Genomic DNA, 13,729 nt, shown 5'->3' with positions numbered 1-13,729 from the left:
TTTTACCGTGTCATAGTCCACAGTGTGACTGTACCATAGTTGATTTAACCAGCCAATATATATGTACCCTTGCTTTTCTTCCACGTTCGCACTGTTACTAATAGTGCTGCTGTGCGTGATGCCGTGCCTACTTCCTTTCACACACGGGCGGGTTCTCTAAGGACTCTCAGAGTGGCATCACTGAACCAGAGGGAAAATGCATTAATGATTTTGTTGCTATGCCTCTGAAGTATCTCTTAACATATAATAGTTCCCTTCCCGCTTTGCCACTTATTCTGTTGAAGAATGTGCTGTATGGAGTATCTCACATTCGAGATTTTTTGCCGATTACATCTGATTGCATCTCTTTGGTGTTAACAGGTTTCTCCATCACTTGTATTTTTTAAAAACTAGTAGTCCAATCTAGAGGTTTGATGAGTTTCAGGTTCAGTATTTTGGCAAGAATACTTGGTAGGTGGTGCTGTATATTGCCGGTTGCCCCATATGGTCATCTGTCCTGGTGATCAGTGGGTTTAGATGTGGGCAGCCTGATCTATCTGCTGTGAAGTTCCTCATGAATCCTCTGAGTTTGCATATGTCTTTCTTGCCATGCAGATTTTTTTACTTTTATGTAGTTGAATTAATCAACTATAATTTTTAGTAGTTTAATATTAATTTTTAATAGTTTCTGGATTTTGAGTCAGAGGTAGAAAAACCTTCCATGGGACACCTGGGTGGCACAGTTGGTTGAACATTGGACTTCAGCTGGACTTCAGCTCAGGTCATGATCTCACGGTATGTGAGTTCGAACCCCACAGCAGGCTCTGTGCTGACGGCTCAGAGCCCATTTCAGATCCTCTGTCTTCCTCTCTCGCTTCCCCTCCCCTGCTTGTGCTCTCTCAAAAATAAATAAACATTAATTTTTTAAAATGTTTTATTTTTTTCTGAGAGAAAGAGAGAGACAGCATGAGCAGGGGAGGGTCAGAGAGGGAGGCAAAGAATCTGAAGCAGGCTCCAGGCTCTGAGCTAGCTGTCAGCACAGAGCCCGACACGGGGCTCGAACCCACAAACCATGAGATCATGACCTGAGCTGAAGTCAGACGCTTAATCGACTGAGTCATCCAGGCGCCCCTCAAAAATAAATAAACATTAAAAAAGAAAGAAAGAACAGAAAAACCTTCCTTACTCCAGGATTGTAAAGGCCGTTGGCTATGTTTTCTTTATTTCTGTATTTTTAATTTTAAAATGAATCTCTTCTACATAATTGTAGGACAGAGTACAACTCCTATATAAAGTAGTGAAATTAACTAATTTTTACAAGTATTGTTTCCTTTTGGTTTAGTTGAGATTGATTTTCAAATCCACAGCTTTTGGAACAAGTAGTTTATCAAACATGAGGCAGGGGTTCTGCCATGAGGCAGGAACATGCGGGTTGGTATAGCTGAGAGGGGAGTTATTTTCATGTCACCATGAAGCTTTTAGAATTTGGCTAGGTGTCTCCTCAAGCTGAGGGCTGACTTAGGACAGCTGCACCATGTAGAGATGGCAGGTGATTCTCACCCTTTCCTTTTCCTTTGAAAAAATAAATCCAGAATATTCCTTGAAGTATAGGACTAACTCTCACCATCATACAAGGGAGCCTTATACCAAGTCCCTGGAATATGGAATGAACTTATCACCTCCTAGATTCCTCTCCCTTAAAGTGTCAGATAAGACTGTCCCCCACTCAGTCACCCACTACAGTCAGCTTACTAATTTAACCTTTCTCATCTCTGCACAGCCTATTGGCTGCGTGATCTCTCAGAGAGCAATTTGCAAAGACTTTTTTTTTTTAATGTTTTTTTTTTTGAGAGAGAGAGAGAGAGAGAGCTTGAGCAGGGGAGGGTCAGAGAGAGAGGGAGACACAGAATCCGAAACAGCCTCCAGGCTCTGAGCTGGCTGTCAGCACAGAGCCTGATGCGGGGCTCGAACCCACGAACCATGAGATCATGACCTGACCCGAAGTCGGACGCTTAACCTACTGAGCCACCCAGGCGCCCCTGCAAAGACTTTTTAAAAATCCTCCGTATTACCCTTTTTTTTTTAAATTACAGAAGCAGAACAGTATGTGCTGTGAAAGTTTGAAACGATGTAGAAGTAAGTGAAATAGAAAGTAAAAGTTCCCTTCACTTCCTTCCAGTACTATGTCTCAGAAGTAACCAGTGTCAAAGAGTTTGGGGTGATTTTTAAACATGCATATTTCTATAAATACAATTTACTTATATGTAATTTTGTTTTAGTGTTTACAAAAGTAGCATCAAACTACAAATATTGTTACATAACTTGATCTTTTTCACTTAATTTATGGCTGACATCTTTTCATGTCTACATATTATACAGATGTCTTTGTTTTTCCTTTTTTTTCTTTTTTCTTCTCTTTCTCTTTTTTAACTTTATTTATTTGAGAGATAGAGTGTGCACACACAAGAGGGGAAGAGGCAGAGAAAGAGAAAATCCCAAGCAGACTCCAAGCTGACAGTGCGTGGAGTCTGACGTGGGGCTTGAACCCACAATCTGTAAGATCAGGACTGGAGTCAAAATCACAAGTCAGACGCTTAACTGACTGAGCCACCCAAGGGCTCCTCTTTTTTCTTTTTCCTTCTCTCCCCTCCCTTCCTCCTTCTTTTCTTCTCTTCTCTTCTCTTCTCTTCTCTTCTCTTCTCTTCTTTTCACTAAGTAAGCTTTATACCCAGTGTGGGACTCGAACTCACAACCTTGAGATTAAGAGTTGTATGCTTCACTGACTGAGCCAGCTATGTGCCCTTGTCTCTGTTTTTTAATGGATGCTTAGCTATCAAGTGTTATGTGGATGTATACCATGAGTTATTCAACTAGTCCTTCCTACTTAAAAAAAAAATAATGCTTAATTCAATATACTTGACTGTATGTCTTTGCACACTCACATGAGAACTTCTACAGACTAGATTCTTAGTGTGAAATTTCTGGATCAAGCTTGTATACATTTAAATTTTTTATAGGGATGCCTGCCTGGGTGGCTCAGTCGGTTAAGTGTCCGACTTTGAGTCAGGTCACATTCTTGTGGTTCATGAGTACGAGCCCCATGTCACGCTCTGTACTAACAGCTCACAGCGTGGAGCCTGCTGCGGATTCCTTGTCCCCCTCTCTCTCTGCCCCTCCCCTACTTGCACTCTGTCTCTCTGTCTCAAAAATAAATAAACATTAAAAAAATTTTTAATAGGGGTGCCTGGGTGGCTCAGTCAGTTGGGCGGCTGACTTCGGCTCAGGTCATGATCTCACAGTTTGTGGGTTCGAGCCCCGCATCGGGCTCTGTGCTGACCGCTCAGAGCCTGGAGCCTGTTTCAGACTCTTTGTCTCCCTCTCTCTCTGACCTTCCCCTGCTCACGCTGTCTCTCTCTCAGGGAAAAAATAAATAAATAAATAAAGACTTAAAAAAATTTGTTTAATAAATAAAAATTTTATAGAGTCTGCCAAATTGCCATCCCAAACACTATACCAGTTTACACCTCCACCAGCAGCATAGGCGAGTAAGATACATTATTAACGTAATCTTTCGAACCTAGAAATCCAATGTTCTTCTAAATACCTGTCCTGCTCCTCTCTTTGATGTGGTGTTCTTAAAGGATTATGGGAAATGGGGATAGTTGTCTTCATTTTTCACCTGGAGTCAGACTGGGACCAGAACTCAAGTTTCTAATTTCTACTCAACTGCTTTATGACCTTTTTCTTTTTTTATTTTTAAACACTTTTTTTTTTTTTTTGTAGTTTATTTTGAGAGAGAGAAAGAGCACACAGGGGAGAGGCAGAGATAAAGGGGGAGAGAGAGAGTCCTAAGCAGGCTCCACACTATCAGCACAGAGGCTGATGTAGGGCTTGAACTCACCAACTATGAGATCATGACCTGAGCCGAAATCAGGAGCTGGAAGCCCCTATGATCTTTTTCTTCATAAGGCTTTTTGAGCCTCAGTAACGCTTCCATAGTAGGTTAAACCTGGTAGTACTGTGCGTTCCTTTTTCATCCACTTAATATTTATGGGACGCATATGCCTGGTACTCTGGGTATGGGGTGACAGCAGCGGATAAGGGAGACATCATTTCTCTTGCCCTTACAGGGTTGACAAGCCGTCAGGGAAGTCAGCTAATGAAACAAACAGTGTCATAAAGTATGATGAGCATTATGAGAGAAGATGCTTAGAGGAATAGGCAGTATGGGAAAACATAACAGAGGGTCTAGGAGACATGGACCACCCCTCAGAAGTCACCTTTAGCTTAGACTTAGAAGAAGTAGGAATGAATGGCTAGAGCGGGGGAGGGGGAGAGTTGCAGGGCGTTTGACACGGAATGGATAGGACCCAGTGGTGCAGCGAGAGGGAAGAGGAGCCTTGCATCACCCCTTCATGTCTGGCTTGGGCAGCCGGGTGAATGGTGACCCCATGTACTCAACTAGGGGATGCAGAAGGAGGACCAACCCAGGAGGAGATGCTGACTCCAGATTTGGACATGATGCGACTGAGGTGCTGCCTGTGAGCCATCCAGAAGAGAGAGGTTCAGGGACTCAAGAAGGCAGTCTCGTGTGGAGAAAGATTTGAGAATATAGGGTCATAATAGTCATTGTTACATTTCTTATGTTGTAATTATAGTGTTGGTATAGCATCCAACTCTAGAGCACTTCCTATGTGCCTGGCTTTGTTCTAAGAAGTCTGTGCACTTTAACTTATTTAGTCTTCACATGAGGAAACGTGGATGCAAGCTAAATTCTTCAAGCTGACGCAGCTAAGGAATGGGACAGCCAGAAACCTAATGCAGTCAGATCTTAGAAGAGGGAGAATGTTGAACAAGAATAGAATGTGAAGGAAGACTTTGCCTTTTAATTGATATCTCCCTGAGTTGTATAATATTTTTTGCAATAAGCATTGCCCATGTGTCACTTGTATGATTAATTATTTAAAAGATTTATGCAGAGGGGCTCCTGGGTGGCTCAGTCAGGTTAAGTGTCTGACTTCAGCTCAGGTCATGATCTCACAGTTCGTGGGTTCGAGCCCCATGTCAGGCTCTGCTGATAGCCTGCAGCCTGCTTCAGATTCTATGTCTCCTTCTCTCTCTACTCCTCCCCCATTTGTGCTCTGTCTCTGTCTTTCTTTTAAAAATAAGTAAACATAAACAGAAACAAACAAATGAATAAAATAAAATATGCAGAACTAGGGTCATGCCAGTATTAGAAAATGCATTGCTTCCTTTTTTTTCTCTTTGGTTAAGTCTGCCACAATCCTCTGCCTTTGCGCTCGTCAACATAGATGATTCCTAAGGTTGAAACATGGTAGTATGAGATATTCTCTTAAGCCTAGAACATCTAAGAGGTAATAAACGTTGGTTGAAGTGTACATTGAAACTCTGATTGAACCTCCTTCCTTGCTCACAGGCAACTCAGTGGTTCCTTTTCTTCCAGTAAACCTTCTAGTGCACAGTTCAGTGTTTGTGTCTCCACCAAAGGAGGACTGAACAGAAAGCAGAAAACCTGACAGGGGGGATGCTCCCAGGACCAGCCGTCCCGACCTTTCCCTGGGGGAACCAGGGTAGTGCAGCCTGGGCTGAAGCAGACTCCCAGAGACAAAGGCCACTGACCCGCTCTGTGCACTCTTGCAGGTGTGCGATGACTGTGTGGTCTTGCGCAGTAACATTGGGACGGTGTATGAGCGCTGGTGGTACGAGAAGCTCATCAACATGACCTACTGTCCCAAGACCAAGGTGTTGTGCTTGTGGCGGAGAAATGGCTCTGAGACTCAGCTCAACAAATTCTATACTAAGAAGGTACCCATGAGCTCTCTTTGGGCTGCAGGTGGGCGCTGAGGGCCGAAGTGTGGAGTTTCTTGTAGGGAAGTTAAAAGTCCACAGTCCGTGTCTAGAGCCCCACTTTTGCCTCTGGCTGTTGGGTGGGATACATGAAGCTGTGTCTGGCGCCCTGGCAATGGCCCAGGCCCTTGGCAGCCATTAGAGAGCAGAGCAGGGGGGCTGTGGAGGGCTTGGATGACGAGACTGTTCTCTCCCGGGTGCTGCAGTGTCGGGAGCTGTACTACTGCGTGAAGGACAGCATGGAGCGAGCTGCAGCCCGACAGCAAAGCATCAAACCCGGTGAGAAGAGAACGATTCCCTGAGCAAGTGCCCTCTGTTTATTTTTATCCATCCTTCTGAGTGTCAGAGGCCTGACAAGGAAGTCAGGCGTGGGGTTCCCCACCTCCCCAGTTAGCTGATAACCTCCTCCCCCCACACAGGCCCTGAACTAGGTGGCGAGTTCCCTGTGCAGGACATGAAGACTGGTGAGGGTGGCTTGCTGCAGGTCACCCTAGAAGGGATCAATCTCAAGTTCATGCACAACCAGGTAGGTGCCAGTGGCAGCACAGGCTTCCTAGCCCTGTTCCATCTGCTGTAAGGCTCTGGGTCCGGGTCCCGGTGCTTTCCCAGTGAGCCTGAGGGCCTTTGGGACCAGTGGGAGGGATTGGAGCAGTTGGACCAGAGAGAGAAATCAGAGGGAGGGCACAGTGACGTTGGTGACCACCTCGAAGCTGCAAGGGGGGCGGGGGGGCTCTGTGGGGGGCTGGGAAAGAGAGGGAGCCTTGTTGGCTAGGCTGCCTCCGTCCATTAGACTCAGCATAGTGTGAGTGGGAGCGTCTCACTTGGCCCTTCTTCGCACAGTGTCTGCCTTCCCTTATTCCCAGGGTGTGCTTTTGCTTGGTGGTTTTGCTTTGAGAGTCTAGACCAGCTGATCTCCTCGCGTGTTGCTGGTGTGTGTGACGCTTGCATGTGTGTGTGTGTGTGTGTGTGTGTGTGTGTGTGTGTGAGAGAGAGAGAGAGAGAGAGCAGCTTGTGTCTATCCTATCTGGAGTATGTGTGTTTATTTGCCCAGTTCTCCTGCTGATTCTTCTTCCTGTTCTTTTCGTGCCTCTGAGTGTCCCCACTCTGCCCCCTGCTCCGCAGGCCCCACGCCCCTTCCTTTGACTGGGGAGCACATCACAGTACATCTTTCTCTCATTGTGATTCACTGTAGGAGCTGACTTTTTTCTCTCTTGGTCTTTTAACGCAGTGATACTTTTTCTCTCAGTGGACATTCCTTAAGCTAATTCCTTTCTGAGGCCAGCGCATCATCCCAGGTCCGTTCCCAGTTCTGACTCTTCACACAAGTGCCTTCCCTGCCCCTTCCCTGACGTACTGGTTCCTCTCCTTGAGGTTCTGAGCCAGGTCCGAATGTGTGAAGCTCCACAGGCCCTGGTCAGGCAGCAGATACTCAGGGGAGGTGACCATCTGGGCTCTGTGGCTTTCTTCCTCCATTGCCATTTTAGTTCTCCTTCTCTTAGGGCTCTAACTGGGCAGCTTTGGTGTGATGGGCAGCAGCTGCTCAGGCAGTGTGCTGTCAGCAGCCATTTACTGTCAGTCACGTTAACATATTAAATCATATACTTGAGACCTTAGGGTCAGCCCAAAGAGACGTTTACTCACGTACTTTTCTGGAACATGAAGGTGCCAGCACTTCTTGGGGAAGCAGGCTTCTGACTGCATTTAGAGCCTTCCCCTGATGCCTCACCTTCCAAAGAAGAGATCTTGTTAAACAACAGCCAGATGCCCTCTTCTGGGTACGACCGTCAGCAGAGCCCCTCTGGGCCAGCCTAACATCTAAGCATTAACACCGCATGTGCAAGCTGGTCTGTAGTTTAAGGGTTTTCCCTAGAAGAGAGATCCTGCCTGTAGAGGAAGTCAGACCCTGACTGATAACGAGATAATGGCCCTGGGGTCCGTCTTCCACCACCTAACAATCCTTCGGAGTTGAGGAAGCATTGGACCCTCTGGGAGAGTCCTACCGAGTTGGGTAATAAGTGGGTCTTTGGAGTCCGGATGTGCTTGGATTCATAGCCTAGCTTCAGTACTCATGGGCAGATAAACTTTCTGATCCTGTGTCCTCGTCTTGAAAATGAGGGTACTGCTGCATGCTGGGCCACATAGGTGTAAGGATCACAAATAGTATTTGTGGAACTCCTAGTGGCTGCTCCTAAGAGGTAGCTGTTATTATATCACCATGTACTTCTGGGGAGAGCCTGGATTTTGTTTCAAGGAAGATACCAACACCTCCCACCCCAAGGACAATCTGAGGGAAGCTTTGCGCCCGTGCCAGCCCTCTGCGCCGGAGGAGGATGCATGGAAGGGTAGAGAGCTGATGGGCTGAGCGGGGAGACCCCTGGGGCACCGTGTTCTCCGAGCGCTGCCCTGGGCAGAGGGTATGGGCGGGCAGCCCAGGACAGCAGAGGGGCCTTCGGGTTGGGTTTGACCGTTAAAACTAACGCCTTCATTTCTCTCCCATGCTTTCTCCTCCGGCCAGGAGCGGAAGGTACACGCCCTTTCTGCTGTCTTCGCTTCTTAGCGCTTTTGAGTTGTGTGTGTGTGGATTCTTCGGTCCCCCCTTTGGGAACTAGGTCTTCTGTGTGTGGGCGGGGCTAGAGCTGGGAGAGTGGGCTCTGTGGGGCAGGGGGAGGGCCGCTGGGCCTTACCCCGCCCTCCCTCCCTCTCTTGCAGGTTTTCATAGAGCTGAATCACATTAAAAAGTGCAATACAGTTCGAGGCGTCTTTGTCCTGGAGGAATTTGGTAATTACACTATTTTGCTCTTAGGTCTGGACTCACATGGCAGTAACTCAAACCTCGGAGCTCCAGAGGAGGGACTAGAGGCAGAGAGAACCACCACCTCTGCAGAGAGGTCAGGAGGATTAGGAGTGATAGGGAAGAAAAGGGAACCTGAGATGAGCGAAGGGAAGGAGGAAGAAGGAAAAGAGAGATGGCAGCTGTTAGGGAACGGGTCCCAGAAGAGCCAGTGGCCTTAGACAGGCTTAGAGTTCAGAGACGCTCCTACAAAGGCTCAGCGAGCTGGTGCCACCTTCCCTTCCTTGGCCAGCTGGTGATCAGAAAGTTCTGGGGCAGAGCAGACGGGCAGTTTCCAAGCTCTGCTGTGTTCGTGTCGCCTGCCACAATTCTCCGGCCAGCCCAGTGCTCGTGTAGCCAGCCGGTGCCGCTCTGGTGTCCGCCAAGCCTCTGTGCTGGAGGACGGCATGGGGTGGACCCGGCAGACTCAATCCGGAGGGCAGAGAGCCTCTGGACCTCGAAGGCAGGCAGGGCAGTTGTAGCTGGAGGCTGGCAGCCGGCCTCCCTGCAGCCAGGCGCTGAGGGCTGGTGTAGTGGGTTCTCACCCTGGGGCTTTGAGTTCCTGCTGTGTTTGTGCTTCATTCTTTTGTGCCCCTCATCGCTGCTATGAAAACCTTCGTTCTCCAGCAGGTAAAGTGATCTCGGCTCGTGCTGCCTCCCCCAGGCCCCTGCCTGGGCCCTGTTGTGGGTGGGGTGGGCTCCCTTCAAGCAGGCCAGCTGCTCACATTGCCACTTGTCTCATCCCTTTCCTCCCCACCCTCTTCCTCTCAGCCCCTCCCCACCCCACCCCCTCGTGCTGGCTCACTGGTTCTGAGTTTTCTCCCACGTGTGCTCCCTTCTCTCTTCTGCCAGAGAGATATTTAGGGGAATCTTTCAACTCAGAAGGAGGACCTGGGCTTCTTGCTCTACCTATGATGAGTTTATTCCCCGTTAACCCTGGGTCCCCCTGAATTCTACCTCCCAGGGTCAGAAGAAGGTGTGGCCAACTCTCCTACCTTTTCTGGCCCCCAGGGGGATGCCATGCCCCTCTGCTCCCATCTCCAGGGCCCCCCCCCGGTGGGGGGGGGGCTTACTCCTTCCTCTGGCCGAGCAGAACCCCTGCATGGCTGGGGCAGGGGTGACTCTTAGTCTCGCATTCCGGGCTGTGGACATGTGTGTATTTTGCCTGATGCTCCCTGTCCCCCCCTCCCCGGGTGCTGTACTCGCCTGTCTTCTGCTCGGTGTGTCTGCTCCAGAGCCCTCTGACGCTCTCCCTCACACAGGCAGGCCTGGGCCTCTCCTGCCACTCAGGGAAGGAAACTTGCAGGTCTGGTGGGTTTAGTATCATGCCGCTTCTTCATCCAGCCCAAGGACCCTCTGTGTAGAGGCTGGGAGTACAGGGAACCCTGCTTAACGCGAACAGTCTCGGGCTGGTACCAGGGATGAGTTCTCGGGCATCTCAGCACGGTGAGGCGCAGGCGAGAGACGACTCTCCTCACCCAGCCACTGTGTGGGAACACCCCCCCCCGCAGCTCCGCAGGGCCCTGGACAGTAGCAGAGAGCGGGCCGGTGAAAGGCCAGCCTGCACCCATGCTGAGGCTCTCCAAGTGGGTGGAGTCACAGCCCAGCACAGGGTAGCCACAGCAGGCCTCAGTGGTCTGGCTGAGGAGTCTGGGGCAGCGGCCTCTCATCCAGCGGCAGCTGGGCAGAGGCTGTCGGGGCCTAAGCTGCCGCAGCCACCGGCACATGCCACACAGTGGGGAAGGGGACCCCGGTGCCGGGCGCTGCCGCCTGCGGGAGCCTGGCACTACCGCTCTTAGTTTTGAACTTTCTGTTTTGTCTCTTGCCCGTCCGGTTTTAGTTCCTGAAATTAAAGAAGTGGTGAGCCACAAGTACAAGACACCGATGGTGAGTGTGCCAGCCAACCCCGGCAGGCCGGGCTGCGCAGGGCTCCCCGGGGACCTTCAGACAGGAGTAGGGCAGGCCCTCTGAGAGCATGGGGGAAGGGAACGGTTTGAGAGCCGAGTTTGGTCGAGACGCCACAGGCTGCGCTGAAGCCGAAACGAGTCTTCGGCCCTGGGAGAGACACACACGTACAGGTCCCCTCTCCCACCAGCCAGCTGTGCGCCCTGAGCCCGGCGCGAGGGCAGAGTTTCCTGCTCGGCAGACCTCCACGTGTGGTGATGTTGGAATCTCGGGAACTTGATCCGCCTGCTTTTCTCTCCCCTCTAGGCCCATGAGATCTGCTACTCTGTGTTGTGTCTCTTCTCGTATGTGGCCGCGGTCCGTAGCAGTGAGGAAGATCTCAGGACCCCACCCCGGCCTGTCTCGAGCTGACGGGAGGGGTCGAGAGCCCCCCACCCCCTGGTCCGGGGGATGTGCTTGCGTCTTCTGCTCGCAGGCGCCCCGAGCCGCGCACGTGTCCTCTGCAAGCCCCTAGCCGTGGCTTAGTTGGTTCAGAGTTATGTGTCCCGGCGTGTCTTAGTGTCTGTCACAGGGCTCAGCTGGTTTCCTTCACCTGCTCCCTCTCCACTCCCGGGAGACCAGCCTGCTCCCTCAGGGCTCAAGAGTGATGTCTGTCTGTCTTTTGGCCTGTGGCTTATAAGAGCTCTGAGTACAGCGTGAGCCCCCCCGTGCGTGTCCCTGAGACATTTGTGTCGTGGTTCCTTGTCCTTGGTGTTATGACCCTCCAGTGCAAGACTCTGGCTGTCCATCCTCTCTGACCGGCGTGACTAGGTGCTGGGTGAAGTCCCACTCGGTGCAGAGTGAGGGGAGCTTGAGGCCTGTCCTCCCCGAGAAGAGGTGGGCAGGGAGAGGCCGGGAGAGTCACGGGGCAGCAGAGTGAGTGGCAGCCTCCCTCCTTCCTGACGCGTTTCCCAGGCTGGTAGCTGCTGCCTGCCGTGGCCTCCCACCGCGGTGGAGCCGCACTGAGGGGCTCCTCCTCGCTGAGCTGCAGTTTCCCTAAGGTCTGCTTTACCTTCGGCATAAGAGAGCAGAGTGGCTGGGCTGGGAGCCCAGGGACCACTGGCTGCCATGCCCAGGAACCGGGGAGGGGAGAGCCGAGCTCAGTGTGCACATCCATGTCTGCAGGCGGCGTCTCCTGGCGCTGGGTGCCAGAAGGGAGGGTTGGCCTGGGAGTGGGCAAGCCATGATTGTACATATTTCAGCTCTACATTATTTATAGAAAATGTACAGATGTGTGAATGTGAAATAAACGTCCTTAACTCTCCTTGGGCTCCTGACCGCCTTGTATTTAAAGAGGCCCCCTCTCTGCCCAGGCCCTGAGGAAGGCCGGCCCTGGACTCTACAGAGGCATCTCAGGCCTGGGAGGAGGGAGAGGAGATCATGCGCATCGGAGGCCTGGAGGCCCGGCATGCTGAAGCCCCAGCCTCTCACCCTGCTTCCAGGAAGAGGCTGTGGGAGGGACTTCCTGCCCTATGCCCCCACCCCCCACCTCCCAACCCGCCAACCCCCAGAGGGCTGCCCTGCTAAGAACTGGTCCCTGGAGGAAGCAGCCAAACTGGGCTTAGACACTTGAGCAGAGAGAAATTCATTTAGCAGTGAAAGAAAAACCAGGGCCCCCCTTTCCCCTCACAGGTGCGGTCCAGAGAGGTGGTGTGACGCAGGGCTGGAGCCCCAGGGTCGGGGCTCTTGGGTTGGGTAGAAGTCTAAGAGAAGCAACCCTAGGACCAGGCTTCCTGGATTTTTTTTTTCTATGCTGTGGAAAATCCTCTGGCGCTTCCTGTACAGGAAAGACCATATTCTGTTAGGGCCCCTCTGAGACCTGCCGGCTTCTTCCTCCCAAAAGTAGACTGATGATTGGACTTAGGTTCCCCATGGGGGAAGGAAGAGCAGAGGAGGCCCCTGGTTCCCAGTGTCTTGCACTGGACAGGACCGCCCTCTCCCACCGGGAAGCACGTGTGGAACGGCTGTGGGCTCATTGCCTACTGGGCCCCGAAGCAGCCTGGCACAGCTCCTTCACAGACCTTATGGGCACAGAACCATGTGGAAGTTCAGCACTGCCCCACATACAGGCTGCTGTGACCACAGGTCACCAGGACAAAGGCAGTCCGGAGCGCAGGGGAGCCTTGGTGTCCCCTTCATCACAGCGCCTCGGTTTCCTCATCAGGAGGACGTACACAGTGGGGGAAAGCTGAGGTTTCTTCTAGTGTTTTATGAATTTGGGATTCCACTCTCAGCTTCATTTAACTCCTCCACGAGATAGAATACCTGGAAGTTTGCTCTGAACTTCAAGTATATTTCCCTGTGCTTTTTGTGAAGACAAACGCATCGGACCAGAAGAGTCAGTTCTCTGTAACTGCACTGACCTTTTATTGCCCTTACACATTGAGAAACCGTGGCAGGCCAGGAAGTCCTGTCCCCAACCACCATTTCCTGAGCCCACCACCTGTTTGTCCCAAAGACCTGAGATCTTCCACTGGGAGCTCAGTGCAGTCTGTGTGCCGAGGCCCCCAGGCCCGCTCACCTTAATCGCATTGCCCTACTGATGCTTCTGCTAGCCTAGCCCTAAGATACACACTTGCACACACACATCCAGCAGCAGAAGGTGGCTTGTCCGGCTTCCTTCCAGGCTCCCAGTACCTGGGCTGGCATCCTGTGGCACCTGTAACACAGGTTCCCCTGTGAATGAGCTGCACCGAAGTCTTGCAAAGAGGCACCTGCACCTCCACTTCCTGATGGCTGCCTCTGAACCAAGCGCCAGGGCTTAGCCTCTGACTTGTGCGGTGGTGTCGGGACGACGTGGGGTACATACCTGGGCCTCTCCGGGAGCCAGCTGGATCACTGAGGCACTGCAGGGGAGAAGGAGGCCATGTCACGTGTGTTTCGCCTCCCAGCACCATGCTGGGGGGAGCAGGTCTGGTCGCAGAGCCCCGAAGCCAGTACGTGTGTTGGACAAGACAAGGTCACTGCTCTCTCAGCCAGAGCCGCCGCATGGCCCAAGCCGGCAGAGTCCCAGCTGGTTCCCTGCTGCCGCCACCCCGGGCCTGGCCCTGTGGGCTCCTCACCTCGTACTTCCAGGCGGCACTCACACTGTGCCTCGCCTTGCAAGTT

The 13,729-nt window shown here is 51.6% G+C and overlaps 1 protein-coding gene across 50 annotated transcripts in view; it reads left to right on the top strand.

The window, feature by feature from the left end:
* Positions 1 to 11,885, top strand: part of MADD (MAP kinase activating death domain) — a 42,023-nt gene extending 30,138 nt beyond the window's left edge. For 18 of the 50 annotated variants that reach the window (XM_039226878.1, XM_039226877.1, XM_039226876.1 and 15 more), the window contains 6 exons: positions 5,641 to 5,805; positions 6,054 to 6,126; positions 6,267 to 6,373; positions 8,557 to 8,626; positions 10,518 to 10,564; positions 10,889 to 11,885. In XM_039226878.1, the coding sequence (XP_039082809.1) occupies positions 5,641 to 5,805; positions 6,054 to 6,126; positions 6,267 to 6,373; positions 8,557 to 8,626; positions 10,518 to 10,564; positions 10,889 to 10,993 (567 nt within the window). In that variant the 3' untranslated portion in view covers positions 10,994 to 11,885. Of the gene's footprint in view, positions 1 to 5,640; positions 5,806 to 6,053; positions 6,127 to 6,266; positions 6,374 to 8,362; positions 8,372 to 8,556; positions 8,627 to 10,517; positions 10,565 to 10,888 lie in introns of all 50 variants that reach the window. The other 32 variants (XM_039226888.1, XM_039226887.1, XM_039226889.1 and 29 more) reach the window with 2 other exon arrangements.
* The last annotated feature ends 1,844 nt before the right edge of the window (positions 11,886 to 13,729 follow it).

This window comes from Hyaena hyaena, unplaced genomic scaffold (assembly GCF_003009895.1).
Source record: "Hyaena hyaena isolate Hyena2069 unplaced genomic scaffold, ASM300989v1 scaffold_23, whole genome shotgun sequence".
Lineage (NCBI taxonomy): Eukaryota > Metazoa > Chordata > Mammalia > Carnivora > Hyaenidae > Hyaena > Hyaena hyaena.
This window is presented reverse-complemented; position numbering and strand designations above follow the sequence as displayed.